This window comes from Tenrec ecaudatus, chromosome 3 (assembly GCF_050624435.1).
Source record: "Tenrec ecaudatus isolate mTenEca1 chromosome 3, mTenEca1.hap1, whole genome shotgun sequence".
Taxonomy (NCBI): Eukaryota; Metazoa; Chordata; class Mammalia; order Afrosoricida; family Tenrecidae; genus Tenrec; species Tenrec ecaudatus.
The window spans coordinates 69,848,718-69,864,413 of NC_134532.1; the positions used below are offsets into that span (position 1 = coordinate 69,848,718).

Below are 15,696 nucleotides of genomic sequence, written 5' to 3' on the forward strand. Positions count from 1 at the left end.
CCAACCCACTCACCCTCTACTCTCCCAGTATTGCCCCTCACACCCCTGGTCCTGAAGGTATCGTCCACCCTGAATTCCCTGTGCCTCCAGCTCCCATATGCACCAGTGTACAACCTCTGCCCTATCCAGTCCTGCAAGGTAGAATTCGGATCATGGTAGTTGGGGGGAGGAAGCATCCAGGATCTGAGGGAAAGCTGTGTTCTTCATCGGTACTGCATCGCACCCTGACTGACCCATCTCCTCTCCTAAACCCCTCTATGAGGGGATCTCCAGTGGCCGACAAATGGGCCTAGGGTCTCCACTCTGTACTTCCCCCTTCATTCACTATCGTGTATATATATATAATTTTGCATGATGCCTTATACCTGGTGGTTTTAAAGGAGCAACAGAGAAGAATTTTTCCCCTTTCAAAAAAAATAGTTTTGTTTTTGTTATTAGGTGCCGAGTTTGTTGTGACCCATAATGACCCCATGCACACAACAGAATGAAACACTGCCTGTGTTAGTCCTGGTTGACAGAGGACAAATCCAGAGACACTCATGTATGTGTAAGAGAGACCTTTATAGAAAAGAACAATTGTCTATTGAGAAAACATCCCAGCCCAGTCCAGCTCAAATCCATAAGTCCAATATTAGCCATAACTAGTCCATAAATTCCTCTTCAGATTCATGCAGCACATACAATGATGCCGAATGCAGGAAGATCACAGGCTGGTGGTTGAAATGTCTTATGGATCCAGTGTTGGTGGAAGCATCTTCAGGGCTCTGGCTGCCATCAGCATGGCTCCACGTGGCTTGTCAACATGAAGGTGCGGCAGAGAGAGAGGAAGTTCCCCGAATCCTCTGCATGAGAAGGTCATGTCCTCAAGGAGGCATCAGGCTGTGATCTGAGTGACAGGCTGAACCACACCCCTTCAGGAGATTATGTAACTACCACCAAGCTCACAATTGTTCCTGTGCCTGTTGCCTCCTATGCGTGTGAAAGTTGGACATTGAATAAGGAAGGCTGAAGAAGAATCTCTGCATTGGAGTTGTGCTGGAGAAGAATACTGGAGCTCGGTGGCTTGCTAAAAGGCCACACCAGTCTGTCTTGGAAGAAGTATGGCCAGCGTGTTCCTTAGAAGCAAGGATGACAAAAATTGGTCTTACATTCTTTGGACCTGTTTTCAGGGGAGGACAGTCCCTCGAAAAAGGTCTCACGTTGGGTAAAGTGAAGGGACCGTGGAAAAGAGGGAGGTCCCCCATGAGATGGGTTGACACTGGGGCTGCAGCAACAGGCTGAACGATTTTGAGGATGGGCAGGACTGGGCAGTGTTTCCTTCCGTTATGCCCAGGTTTGCTGTGGGTCAGACCCGACTCCAGGCACTTCAGCCACAGCAGCGACAGTAGCCGTCTGTTTGACCAGAGGCTGGGGTGGGGTGGGGTGTGGGGGGGGGGCATGGAGAAAACCTGCTCTGTGGCGCCTTGGCAACCATGTTGTCATTGCGTGCTGCATCCCCCATCTTTTTCATTTTTGTTTTCTAATTCAAAATCGTTTTCCCGTAATGCTTTGCTTTTGACTGCGGCACCGGGGAGGGGCGGTTTTCCAGTGGCTGGCCCTTCTGCGTGAAGCAGAGCTCCCTGTGGGCACTCAGAAGTTAAAGGTGGGACTCTCTGTACCACAATCGGCACTTAGCAGGATGTATCACTCTTCAGAGCCATCCTCTTTTATGGACTGTTTTATTATTTATTATAAATCTTTTCTTTGCACGGCACTGTGCTGTTGACCTTCCGTCTGTGACATCTGATGACCGGAATCGTCCAGGCATGGTGACGGCACTGCCTCTTCCTACCTCGGCCCCGTAGATTGTCTGCAGGACAGAAATAAAAACACGCACCTCTCCAGTGCCCAGCTCGCTGTGTCTGGGAAAGAAAGGCAAAGAGAGGAAAAGTTGGTGTTTTCAGATTTAAGTAGCAAAATGGAGCTGTGAGTAACAAAAGACAGGAAAAGGAACGGAGGCTCTGGGCCGTTTCTAAGGCCCTCCCCCCACTTGAAACTCTGCTCCCAGGTGCTTGGGGGATACTGATAGGAATTAGCTCAGTCTTGCAGGTAACCAACCAGCTGTGGTCCAGGACCAAAGAGGCCACCTTGTGATAAGTGGTGGGTTTATTCAATGACAGTAGGTGATGGTTTCCTCCCTCGTTAGCTGCTTGTTTTGACCTCCTCCCCTGTCACCCTGTGTATGTATTTCAAACATTAACTAATAGCAAGTATATATATTTTTTCCCTTCACGGTTTACCTTTTGCCCTTTCCCACTTCCAGTGCTGACGTTCTAAGGGTGAGGCCGTTTCACAGTAAGGTGGCGAACGGTTAGGCACCTGGAAAAGCAGGAGACAAAGGCCATGGGGCATTCATAGATGAGCCTCTTTCCTAGAATAATAGGTCCCTGATGAAGTGAGAGTTGCTGGGCCCTGGACACTGCTTCAAAAAAGCACACACGGTCTGAGTCTGATTTATTTGGTTTGTTCTTCTCCATGGGAAGATGCAGAACCAGTCTAGCCTGTTGTCAGGCCCCTCTGGGACTTCCTGCCCCATCACCCTGTCCCAACAATGACAGTCCCTGCTGCTGAGCAGGAGCCAGAGGCCACCCCACCACCCTTTGCATGGCAACTTGTCTCAGCAAAGCCCAAGCCAAAAGAAAGCGTGGGTGCGGGAGGGGTAAAAAGAGCGTCAGGAGCACAGTGTCAGCATTCCGAAACGCACGCCCCTCGGCCCTGCCAGCCTGGCCTCTGGGGTATACGTCCAGTGTCTTCTGCCCTCTCCAGACCTGGGCAGAGAGAAAGGGCCAGCGTGTTTGGAGATCCATTCCTATCAAGTAAGCGCATCTAATATAGGGAATGCCCACCTTCAGTTGCCCGCTCTCCTTTCTTCCTGAAAAGTGGATGCCGATTGGGTGGCAGACAGGTGTCCCTGGAGTCATCGTCTCACACTGAGCACCATACCTGTGCGGAGGTAACGGTCAGTAAACACCTGGTGACCGTTTTTCTCTACATTTAGGCTTAATAACGGGCCCACTGGCCCGCAGACTCAGTGGGCACTGGACGGGAAGTATGTGGCCTCACCAGGCTCATGGGGTGCAAGAGCTTTGGGAAATAGACGTCAGATACCTGAGACGCACATAAAGACAAAAATCATTCTCATGTTTCTCCGCGCATTAGTGGAAAAGGTCTGTTTTTCCGATCCCCGGATGCCTACATGGTGCGATGGCTGTTTCCCAGCTCCTCTGGTCCCTGCCTCTTCCCCACTCCCTTTTGCTCATTCGTTCCAGGACAGATTCCCGAGTTTCTCTTGTCTGTGCCGCATCCAAGTGCTGCCTCGGCTCTCTGGATGTGGGCAAATTACGTAACTAGTCTGTGCTTAGGCCTTCCGCTCTGTAAAATCGGTATTAGAATAATCACGGTGCTGTGGGGTAGGCGTTGGTTGGGCTAACCACAAGGTTGGTGGTTCAAACCCACCAGCTGGTCCTCCAAAGAAAAATGAAGCTGTCAGCTCTGTCAATAGATAAAGTCTTGGAAAATCTTACAGGGGGTGGGGGCAGGGGTCCTCTGTGAGTCAGAATCGACCAAATGGCAGTTGGTTTGGTTTGGATTGGGGTTCTTAATACTGGCAGCTTGCCCATAACATTGTTTCTGACTCATGGTGACCCTACAGGTCAGAATAGAATTGTCCCCTTTGGGTTTCTAAGGTTGTAACTCGTTAGTGTTGTTGATGATGTTGTTTTGTTCAGTGTGTTGTTGTTGTTTCTTACTTGAGCATGTATTAAGAACATTTACATAAAATATTATCACACCTGCCACCTCTTATCCAATGATGAAACAGCCTAGAGAAGCCTTTGGCTGTCCAAACAGAAGCCTTTGGCTGTCCGAAGGTCACTGGTAGCCCGGATGGAATTCAGAAGTCAGATTCCTAGCTCCTCCAGACTGCTAAACAGAGACGCTCCGTGACACGCAGCAGAGCCTAGATACATAGTTGCAAATACAGAGCAAAGTGCTGCCTAGATACATAGTTACAATGCAGAGGATGACAGCTTGCTAACCTAGAGTCTTTTCTTTCCAGATGAGACTTTCTGCTAGGCCTGAGCTGCCTTGACTTCTGAAGTTTCTCCATTCACGTTCAGCCCTAGAAAAGCATTGTTGGTCCTTTGTGCACTTTAACATTCAGCAGTGACCCGTTCTCTGCTCCCTCTGAAGAGATCTTTTCTCTGCGATTCAGGATAAAGCTGGCATCCAGGGTAGAGAATTATTTGGGTTGTTGTTTCCCTTGAGTGCTTGTCTCCCTCTCAACCTAATTTATTCTGAGCGTCTTGGGGGTAACCCGGCTTCACTCCCGCATCTATGGAAACCTCGCTGCTGAAGAGAACTTACAAAGATGCAGAGCTAGCCCCTGTCTCCTCTTGGTAAAATGCAGGAGACAGTCCCAGGGTGTACAGCCTCTGCTCTGTTCACCTAGAATTCTTCAAGCGTTGGTTTTACAGTTCTTAGTGGGCTTTACTGCAGGAGCCAGGTGTGAGCACTGCATTCGTCTAAAAGTTGGTGGTGTGAAGTCGCTCCACAGCACAGCAGAAGAAAGGCCTGGTGGTCTGCTTCCATGAAGATGGGTGCTTTTCCATGCCCCATCAATTCGATTTTGACTCCTAGCGGCCCTGTAGGAAAGAGTAGCACTTAGAACTGCTCCATAGGGTTTCCAATAGGGCGGTCTTTATGGAGGAGGCCTGGTCATACAGTGAATGAAGCAGCAGGCTGCTACCCACAATGTCAGCAGTTCAAACCCACCAGCTGCACTACAGGAGAAAGATGAGGCTTCCTGCTCTAAGTACAGATTTCATTTTGGAAACCCTCGGGTGCAGGCTTGTAATTGCCTGTCCGGTTACTGTGAGTCATAATCAACTCAATGCCAGTGGGTTTTGTAACAGACTGCCGCATCTGTCTCCCGTGAAGCAGCTGGTGGGTTTGAACCTCTGACCTTTCAGTTAGTAGTCAACAGCTTTGACCCATTGCGCCACCAGGGCTCGCTCTCCGTAACCTTTACTGCCAAGAGACCTTGACGGCATAGTAGGACCCTTTCATGCATGCATTGCGAGATCAACTTGCTAGCAACCCATTTGGTTTGTTTTTCCTTAGTTTTGTTGTATGCACTGCTGCTGGTGTGCGGATGTGTCACCAGGCTGGCCGTGGCCGTGTGGACTTCTGCCCCGGCCGTCTGCCTTGTCTTCTTCAGGCCCCTCCAGATCTCACTGCACTCTTGAGCCGGGAGAGCATCCCCACATGGAAAACCCGTCCCACCCCCTCAAGTAAAGTCCCACTTGCTTCCCATTGCTCTGAAGGGTATAGCCATAATCTCCTACAGTGCAGCCTCTTGGGAGCTCTGTAGGCGTAGTGGTTATGCATTGGGTTGTGATCCTTAAGGTCCCCAGTTTCAAAACCACCAAGTTCTCCCCTGAAGAAAGACAGGGCTTTCTACTTCCATGAAGCGTTACTGTCTTAGAAACTCACTAGAGTAGTTCTACCTTGCCCTATGGGGTTGCTATGAGTCAGCATCTACTTGATGGCAGTGTTTGTTGCCTTGTGCCCAGTGATTACTCATTGGACTGTTAGCTGCAAAGTCAGTAGTTCAAAGCCAGCAGCCACCCCGTAGTAGAAAGCTGGGACTTTCTACTCTCATAAAGAGTTACAGTCTTGGAAACCCACAGGGGGCTGTTCTATCCTGTCCTATAGAGTCGCTATGAGTCAGAATCAACTGCTGGCAGCGAGTTTGGTTTGGTGAGTGTGGCCGCCACCTGATGGCCTTGGGCGCCATCTCTTCCTCACCACAGTGGTCTTTCTTGCACCTCCCAGCCAGGCTGTGTATTTCAAGTGCTGAGAACACTTCCCCCAGCTCCTCAGAATGCTGACACCCCTGTTCACCTCTTAAGCGTCTGTCTGCTCCATTGTCACTTTGCCAGGAGAGCGGCTGCTGCTGGTCTCGCTGGCTGGAGCCAGCCCCCTCCTCTGGTGGGACACGATGTCCACCTGTCTCTCGCACAATGCCTGACACTGTTGCTACTTCCCCTTTGTGGCCCCAATTACCACGCTCAGCCACACCTGCCACACTGATTTCTGAGCCTGCCTTAGCCAGAGATACAGAACAAGTGGAAAGAGAGGGAGAGAACGAGACTACACCGTAAAAATGCCCAAACCTTTTGCCAGCGAGTCAGCTCTGACTCCACCATCCTGTAAGACAGAGCAGAGATGGCCCCACAGGGTGCCCAAGGCTGTAAATCTTTTTGCCTCCAAGTGGCAGGGGCAGTGGTGAGCCGTCCGCCGTTTGGTCAACAGTGGAGGGCTGGACCACAGCACCGCCGGGGCTCCTCACACATGTGCGAGGGAGCTTCAGAGAGTTCTGGGATGGACTGGAGTTAAATGTTCATGGAGTTTCCCCACAAGCTTTTGGAAGCCCCCTCATCTCTACACATGAAGGTATCTACCTATGTGTGGACCTCCCCAGCCTAGCCAGGGAAGAAAGGCCTGGTGATCGCTACAGCCAAGAAAATGCTGTCAAGTTGAGTCACTGTTGAGTCAAAAGCAACAGTATTCAGCATTAGCAACAACAACAACACACAGAGAGAGAAGTTCTAGAAACTGTGTGTGTGTGTGTTTGTTCAAGGCAGATCTAAAATGTGTAGTGACAAACAGGACCTTCCTTCAGTGTGTGTTCTGTAGAATCTATAGGCCAGGCAACAGGAAGACTGAAGATGCGTGGAGGCGAGGTGTCTATTTCCAGTCGAGTAAGCAGAAAACTTTTTTGCTTATATGGCTTTCAGCTGACAGAGGGAGGCCCACCACGTTGTGGAGCGTGATCTGCTTTACTTAGAGCCAATTGCTTTAATCACGTGTGAGTACTGCCTAATAGCATCTAGGCTAGTGTTTGGCCCAGCAATGGGGTACCAGAGCCCGGCTGGCTTGGCACATAGAACTAACCATCGCTGAGCCAGAGCCAGCACTGGTCTGGCTGTTCCCAGTGCCTCCCATTAGCTAAACCTTCCCAGAAGTCTGGACTGAGGCCAGTGCTGTGTGAATGTGAGTGTAGTGCATACCCGTCTGTGTCACAGGCAAGGCAACAGTCTGGACATCTGTTAGGGGTCCCCTTTCATGCCCCTTGATGTCCCCAAAAGGGAGTCTCTACCTTCCAGCTCCTTGGGAGCAGCTGGTAGTTCTGAACTGCTGACCTTGCAGTTAGCAGCCCAGTGCCTAACCCGCTGTACCACCAGGGCTTGACTCAATTCGATGGCAGTGAGTTTGGTTTCGGTGGTTTGTACACAGATTTGCCCAGTGGAAATACATTGTTTTATTTCTTGACTGCTGCTGCTATGGATGTTGATTGTGGATCCAAGCAAATTCTTGACAACTTCAGCCATTTCTCCATCTCTTTTATCTATGGGTCCAGTTGTGAGGATTCGGGGTTTGTTTACATCGAGTCATAATCCATCCTGAAGGCCGCAGCCTTTGATCTTTATCAGCAAGTACTTATTTTGAGCAAGGCTGTGGCGTCGGCCTATCATCACATTGTTCAGCAGCCTTCCTCCGATCCTGATGCCGCGTTCTTCTACGTGCAGTTGGTCTGCTCACGCTACCTGCTAAGTATACAGACTGAATAATTAATTGTAGTGACTGGATCCCACCCTGACCCACGCGGGTCCGGAGTTTAAGGCACTCGATCATTCCCTTGCTCTGCTTGAAAAACTGTCTCTTGGTCCAGGTCTAGGTCCCGCATAAGCACCCTGTAGTGTTCTGGAATTCCCATTTTCTCAAGGCTTTCCATAGTTTGTCATGATCCATGTTTAAGTTCAGTGTCAAGTTGTACAACCATATAGTTACTACATGGACTAGCTTCTTTAATTCTCACACCGCCTCTCTGGACCCAGTTATCATCCCATTTCATAGATGTTCTTGGAGGCTCAGAGATGTTACTGGAGCAAGGTCACACAGCTACTAAGTAGCAGAGCCGGGATTTGAGCCCAGAGCTGTCTACTCTTGAGGGAGCACATATTTTTAGGTATCTGCTGCCCTGCTTTCTCCTTTAGTGGTTTGTATCACTTACAGCTTATGAGATGTTTAGCTTTAAAGGACTGTACTCTCCTCTCCATTTTCCTCACTCTTGTCACCTATTAACTAACTAAAACCAATTTAATTTTTTAAACCAAAACTATTTTGTGCTTTAGGACTGAACAACCACTATTGCCATACAAAGTTGCATTCAGTCTAGCCTCATAGTCATAACCCCTTTGTATAGTGTTTCTGAGGCTGTAAGCCTTTACAAAAACAAACGGACCCCTCCTTGTTTTCCCATCAAGTGGCTGGTGTGTTTGGACCATTGATAACGTTGCAGTTACCTGATCGCGCTCCCAGGGCTCCCTAACAGTCATGTAAAACAGTCTTATTTGTCCATATGTTTTACTCCATTTTTTTAGAGTAAGGAATCTTCCATTTTCACTTTAATGTTTCCTTTATAATCATCACAGTAGCCGGGGGGCACCATGGGGAGCTATCCCACTGTTAACTGAAAGGTTGATAGTTTGAACCCACCAACTGCTTCCTGGGAGAAAGACGTGGCAGCCAGCGTGGCTAAACCCCGTGGGTCCATTCTGCTCTGTCCTGTGAGGTTGCTGCGAGTGGAAATTCACCTGGATCTCAGTGGCTCTAACCTGAACCTGCTCATGCATGCAACAGCTGTGGGGAGTGTCCTAGCCTTGTTCTCTCTGATCTGCTCCAGTTTGTAGGGGGCTGGCTCCTGCGAACGGTCCCTGGTAAATGCAGTGGGTTAAGTGTGAGCCACCTAAGGTTGGTGGTTCAAGCCCACCACCCACTCCTCAGGAGAGATGAGGCTGTCTGTTCCCTTAAAGAGTTAGTCTCACAGACTTGGCTCACAGAATTAACTCAATGGCAGTGGATTGGTGGGTGCTGAGGAAGGTTTCACTAGTGGGAGGTGCTCGTGGGAACGGCAGGGAGGAGGAACTGGGTGTTTCACCCCCTTTCTTCTGCAGCAGCTGTCTCCACTCCGGGGCTCTGCTACCAAAATCCAACCCACTGGGACCCTGGGACAGAGTAGAGCTGCTCCAAGGGGTTTCTAAGGCTGCAGATCTGAGGGAAGCAGAATGCCTCTTATTTTTCCCAAGTAGCAGCTGGTGGGTTCAAACCACTGACCTTTGGGTTAGCAGCCCAACACTGACCTCACTTGTCGCTCCAGCCTCAGGGTGGGGGTGACTCCTTGCTCTTCCAAGCTGTGTTGCTACCCCCTCCGGACCTTGTACTGCCCACGCCTCCCGGTCCTGTGATTAAATCTCATCTGTTATAAGTAAATAGAACCAGGAGACATGGAGTTGATTCCAGCTCAGGACAATCCTATGCGCAGGTGCCTCAGAGTAAAACTGCCCTGTCTGGGGTTGTCAATGACTGGGTTTCCCCCTCTGCCCTGAAATAAATTCCCAGGCCTTTCTTGCAGGGCACTTTTGGGAGCATAGACGCTCCAGTCTTTTGGTCAGCCACTGAGCATGCTAACCATTTGCGCCACCCATGGACATGTGGTAAATGGTGGAGGGCTGGACGCCTTGCAGGCTGGGCTCTGGTGCGTACTCCGTCCGCAGTGTCCACCAATTCCTAGTCATGACTTGCAGTATGCTTCCGAGGCCTGGCAGCAGCACACTGACTGGGGGACCATGCTCCAAGTAAAAAGCACATGATGGCGTCCCTCATGCTCCTGGGGGCAGAGGCACTTAGGGTGTCGGATGCCCCTGATTCTCATCCAGCAGTTGGGGGTTCTTTTTTGGGCTCTTTCGTGGCAGCCCCAGTTCCAGACACCAGCTCCTTCAGAACACAGGCCATGCTGGGGAGCTGGAGCAAATCCATTTCCCAAGCTGGGAATGTGCCTGGCAGGTTGGTGCTGCTGCAGACCCCGGCTGCGGGTCTTCATTTGCGTTCAACATAGAATCCCGGACAGGGGTGCTGCTCTGCCACTGTCCTCTGTGGATTTCACAGTCTCTTCCAGCTGATGTGTCACCGAGTCACCTAAATATAACATCCCCAGACAAAATCTACAGATGGTACTTGTCCACCACCAACTAGTCTTTTCCTCCGTGCTAAGCACTCTCGTCGCCGCCTCTCAGCGCTGTTTTCTTAAGATACCTTATCCCACATGCATGGGTGTGTATATGTACATGCATGGATGATGGATGGATGGACGGACGGACGGATGGATGGACGGATGGAAGGATAGGTAGATTGGGGCCAGATGCCCTGGGTATATCGTAAGTAACTTTCATTTACTAAACCTCGCTCCTCCTCCCCCACCCCCAGCCCTTTCTTTTCAGAAGATACATTTAGACAATCACCATTCACCTCCAATTCAAAAGACCTGCTGCCGGTCCAGTCTGTGCTGCATGGAAGAATATCGACTCCAGGTATGGAAACATTGTTGATTTTGCTTCTGTCGGTGGCTTCGAGATGTTGCTTTTCTGAAATGTGTGGATTTTAAGATACTTGCAGCCTATGCCTTATAGTTCTTCATGTAAAGCTAGGTCACAAAACGCAGGAAGGGGGTGGAGGGAGGGGCTCCATTTAACCAGCCACAAAAGTGGAACATAAAATCGAGGCGTAGTAATCCTCCTCATCTGGACTTTCGGGACCTATTGTTCCTGCCGGTCATCTGGAGAATGATTTCTTCTTTCTTTGCCACAGACAAGTGAAACCTGGAAATAATTTGCCATGTGAGTTGTCAGTATTCCAAGCAGGAAGGTATGGGGGTGGGTAGGGGTGGGGCAGGTGAGAGCAGACATCTCCAGCATGGAAGGAGGTGACCCGGTTGGGTGTGGGTCACCACGAAGACCTCTTTGGTTTCCATGGCAGCAGCACAGCTCATGAGGGCAATCTTACCACCTGATTTTGCGTCTCTTCTCAGCCATCGTATCTGCTTGTTCCGCCTAACATTCCTGTCAGCCATCTCCACCATTCAGACGTCATCTTGTATCCAGGTCTTCCTTCTCCCTGTCTCCTTTCTAGGCATAAAGCAAAGGTACACCTGCTCTCCCTGTGTCCGCATCGTGGGCACCCTTCAGGACTTAGGCATCCTCTGAGTCACTATGAAACGGGAATGTTTGAGAACCAGCAGTGCGCTGTAGTCCACTCTCCCTTCCCCTCTCTGCCCCATCCAGCTGGGGAGCCTCCTGTTAGTTGCTAGCCTCGGTTCCAAGTCATTAGCCAAATGTCAGCAGCCCTCAGTGGTTCTCTAACTATGCATTTGCCCTAGCGAACCGAGTGAATGGCCCGGGGTGTGTGTGCAGGAGGGGCCCCGGCCAGAGTGGTTGCCCTGGAGCCCCTTCAAGAATATAATCCCAAGAGTCCTCCATGGACCCAAGTAGGCTTGATCCTAGAAGACTGGAGAGCTCCTCATTTTGTAATTACGGAAGAGTCAGGTAGCACCCTCTGAAATACTGTCTGGGGACATCACGGGTCATACAAGGTGGTGCGTGACAAGCAGCGGGGGACAGGCAGCACTTTGTCATTCTTTAGTCTTGGCGCGGCATTGCCCTCTCTTGCATATCGCCACACATCCAGCCCGAGTCCAGGGACCTGCAGCCTTTCAGCTTTGCAGGGTGCTGCTGTTCCCCAGCACCAGAAATAACATGCTTCCACAAAGGCGTATTGCATAATAGATGGTTCTAGAAGAGAAGAGGAAGCCAGCCCCGTTTATGTCCTCACTCTCAAACCGGGGCTATTTGAACTACCGTCGACTTCCCACGGTGTCATTTTGAATAGCCATCTCCCCGGTCCCAAAATCATTGCCCCGCTGTTAAGTTGATGGATTGCGACTTTCTAATGTCAACATAACTGTCTAGGCATTACTTGTCGAGTGCTGCATCTCGTGATGGATGTGCAAAGCCTGCGTTACTGGCTGCGTGATTGCTTTGGCTGTGTTCAAAGATAACTTTACTGGCCAAGCTAAACCTTGACCACCGAGAATGGTACCCATCTGTGTTTCCCTGTACATAGGGGAATGTTTCCTGATTTGTCTGATAGACACAGACTACAAGTTGGACAAGCTCACACTTACAAGCTCACATGTGGCATTTCTGAGGTCAGCATAACTGGGGTTTTAACTGTTAATCGCCAGGCAAACAGATAACCCAGCTACCGAACATCAAAAAAATCACCCGTCTCCCATCAGGAGAGAAGCAGAATGCCTCTATTATATTTTGCTAAAATAAATGGCTTTTAATGCAGATATTTAAAGAACAACCAAGCAGCGAACACTTGGTGAATGGAGTTAAAGATTTTAAAAATGGGTAGTGAAGGGGGCAAGCTTGGGCTCCCGAAAGTCCCCATGATCCACAGAGTGCTCTCTCAGGACTCGGAAGCTCACTGCCATTGGGCCGATCCAATTCATAGCGACCCCACAGGACAGGGTAGAAATGACCCTGGGTTCCCAAGACCGGAACTCTTTGCAGGAGTAGAAAACCCTGTCTTTCTCCGGTGGAGATGGCTGGTGGTTTCAAACTGCTGACCTTGTGGTTAGCAGCCCAACTCGTAACCACTATGCCCCCCACACACCCCGGGCTCCTAGATCTCTAAGGAAGGCCTGGATCGTCTGGACGACTCGCAGAGAGGACCATCAGCGTTAACAACGTTCCCAGTTTCAAGGCTCCTTTCTTTCAGACACGGGCCAGTGGCAAATGTCTACAGTCTACCTGCTACAGGACCCCGTTCCCTGCTCCATAGCCCCGAGATTCATAAAGCTCTCCAAGCCAAATTCTTCCAAAGGGGTCCTTTGTTGGCGAAACCACAGGAGGAGCTTTTGTATAAGCTTTATTTCCTTGCACTCAGAGTGGCAGGCAAAGTGCTTGATCAGGAAGTGCATTCTCAGCTCTTCTAGGGGTGTGACATATAGCACGCCTTCCAAAAGCCAAACGCACTGCCATCCAGTTGAGGCCGACTCATAGCAACCCTATAGGACAGGGTAGATCTGTCTATGAGTTTCCGAGGCTGTAACTCTTTACAGGGGTAGAAAAACCCATCTTTCTCCCAAAGAGCAGCTAGTGGTTTAGAACTGCTGACCTTGCATTTAAAAGCCCAAGAAGTCATCACTATGCCACCAGGACCCACCCTGCAGTATGCCTTGAGTCCTAGGTCCTGTGATATTTTTCTTGCATTATGAAAAATTATGAATCCCAAGGCACTTCTTGCCCAGTGACTCTCAGCTAGATATTGTGAGTCTGCACTGGCTGCAGAGAGCCCTGGTGGCGCAGTGGTTAAGTGCTTGGCTGCAAAAGGAAAGGTCAGAAGTCCAAATATACCAGCGGCTCTGCGGGAGAGGGATGTGGCATCTGCTTTCATAAGGACCACAGCCTTGGAAATCCTGGGGGGGGGCGGGCACGTCTGTGAGCAGAAATGACTGGACAGGCTTGGTCTAGTTGACTGGCAGTGTTGGGAGGTGTGGTAGGAATGAGGAAGTTGCAGTTTGAGTTGAGGATCTTGGCATTTTGGGATCAGAGAGTCATGGAATCCTAGAGGAAAATTTGAAAGACCAATTGGAAGCAGATGGCCAAATTCTAGGAGAGAATAGGGACCAGGAACCTGAACTTGACAGGGAGACTCTGGTTCTAGAGTGGCCCTGTTAAAAGGGCCTGGGTTGGTTGGCATGGAGAGGAGGCCATGCCTAGGAGAAGCAGGCAGAGGATTATTTGGGAGAATGGTTAGTTGCACTGTAACTAACCTAACGAGTTGATGCTCACCTGGAACGACTCTCCATGAGTCAGAGTTGAGCTTTCCTCATGAGGATTCCGAGGGCTGATTTTGTTCCTCAGAAGTAGATCGCTAGACTTTTATTCTGAAGTGCCTCTGGGTGGATTCAAACCCTCAACCTCTCAGTTAGCAGCTGAGCATGTTCACCCCTGTACCAGGCAGCACCCCGGCTTGGCTGTAAGTTGGCTACCTTGAGAATGGCAGTGCCTGCACAGGAATGGGGAGCCCAACAGCGGCAGCCGGCTTCCGTGAGCAGGTACAAAGGCATTGGCAGTCAGTCAGTCAGTGGGACAGCTGTTCGTCCGTCCATCAATGAAAGCCTCTGCGTCCTTCAACATTCCCTCCCAAATATTATTCATACTTTTATGTACTTAGCAAACCTGTCTTTCTACAGATAAATGTCAGCCTGGAGAATTAGCTCAAGCTCCCAATTAGGAGAGACCAGATTTAGTGAGTTCAGTGTGCCTCGTGCCAGTCTAAAAACTCCCTTATAAATGCTGGAAAACCACTGCATGGCTCTCTCGCTCTCTCTCTCTCTCTCCCTCGCTCTCTCTCTCGCTCTCTTTCTCTCTACCTACCTATCTCCTAACTAAATGCTGGGAAACCGCTGCATGGCTCTGTGTGTATATATGTGTGTCTGTCTCTATCTCCTAACAAGAGGATGTCTCTCTCTTTCTCTCTCTCTCTCTCTCTCTCTCTGCCTATCTCCTATCAAAGTTATGGAAAATCTTTCCCATGCCTTTGGACTAAGACCACAGGGCGGGGGAGGTTGGCAGAGTGAAGGCCAGGCTCCTGGGCCAAGTGGGGCTGTGGTCAAGCCCGAGTGGGTGTGGCAGAGGGCCTTTCAGACCTGTTGGAGGTTGCAGCAGGCAGAAAGGGGGCTGGTATCTTGCAGAGAGAGGAGGAGAAATGTGGACTTGCGAAGACATCGGGAATAGCACGGTTCACTAGGCATTTGCCTCCCTGCAGATGGTCCCTGAGACACACAGCTGTCACCCTCCAGAGAACCAGAATAAACAGAGTGCTTGACGCGGCCCTGTTTTCGTTGTAGCCAGTGCGGTGTCGGTAGCCAGTGTTTTTCAGTGACTTTCCTGAGAACCAAAGAATGCTCTCCAGTAAGACCTCACAGTTGCACCTGCTTCAGGGATAACACCAGGGGGCCCTATTAAGAGAATGAGTTAAAGCTACTGTTAGGAGTAACGAATGTGTCGCTCACTCGCTCACTCACTCGCTCACTCACTCACTCACTCATCACATTGAGTCCACATCATAGTGACCCAGTAGGCCAGAGTAGAGCTGCCCCTAAAGGTTTCTAAGGCTGTAAATCTTTAAGGGAATAGTCAATATTATCTTTCTTTCAAGGAGCAGCACACTGCTATTGAATCAATTCTGAATCATGGTGACACTATAGAACTGGGTAGAGTGACACTGTAGGACTAGGTAGACTTTGCCCCTGTGAGTTTCCAAGACTGTAATTCTTTATAGGAGTAGAAAGCTTCAACTTTCTCCTACAGAACAGCTGGTGGTTTCAAACTGCTTGCCTTGTGGTTAGCAGCCCAGTGTGTAACCTGCTACGCCACCACGGCTCCTTAGCTCATGTTTACAGCCATGAGTATATTATTGGGTGCACCCTGGAGAGTGGTACTGCTGGCGGTGATTTTACCAAAGAAATAGAAGTATCGTCCTATCAAGCGGAGCGAGAAGTAATAGACTTGGTAAAACTTTATGTGCTTTGTGTACAGTCTAGTTGTCACTTTGCAAAAGATTGGCCTGCACAGAAGGAAGGTGCTGAGGGCATGTAGCGTGGTTCTGTGAGAAGCGGCGAGCCGTTGCCATCGTACCTGCTGCTTCAGGTGTCTTCCTGTGGACCTTTCTGTATGCAAAGGG

The 15,696-nt window shown here is 50.0% G+C and overlaps 1 protein-coding gene across 5 annotated transcripts in view; it reads left to right on the forward strand.

The window, feature by feature from the left end:
- ZNF827 (zinc finger protein 827) overlaps window positions 1-15,696 on the forward strand; it is a 229,589-nt gene that overhangs the window by 145,840 nt on the left and 68,053 nt on the right. For all 5 annotated transcript variants that reach the window (XR_012783445.1, XM_075543725.1, XM_075543726.1 and 2 more), the window contains exon 8: window positions 10,369-10,472. Coding sequence is in view for 4 of the 5 variants with exons in the window: in XM_075543725.1 (XP_075399840.1) it covers window positions 10,369-10,472 (104 nt within the window). In the remaining variant the exon portion in view is untranslated. The remainder of the gene's footprint in view (window positions 1-10,368; window positions 10,473-15,696) is intronic.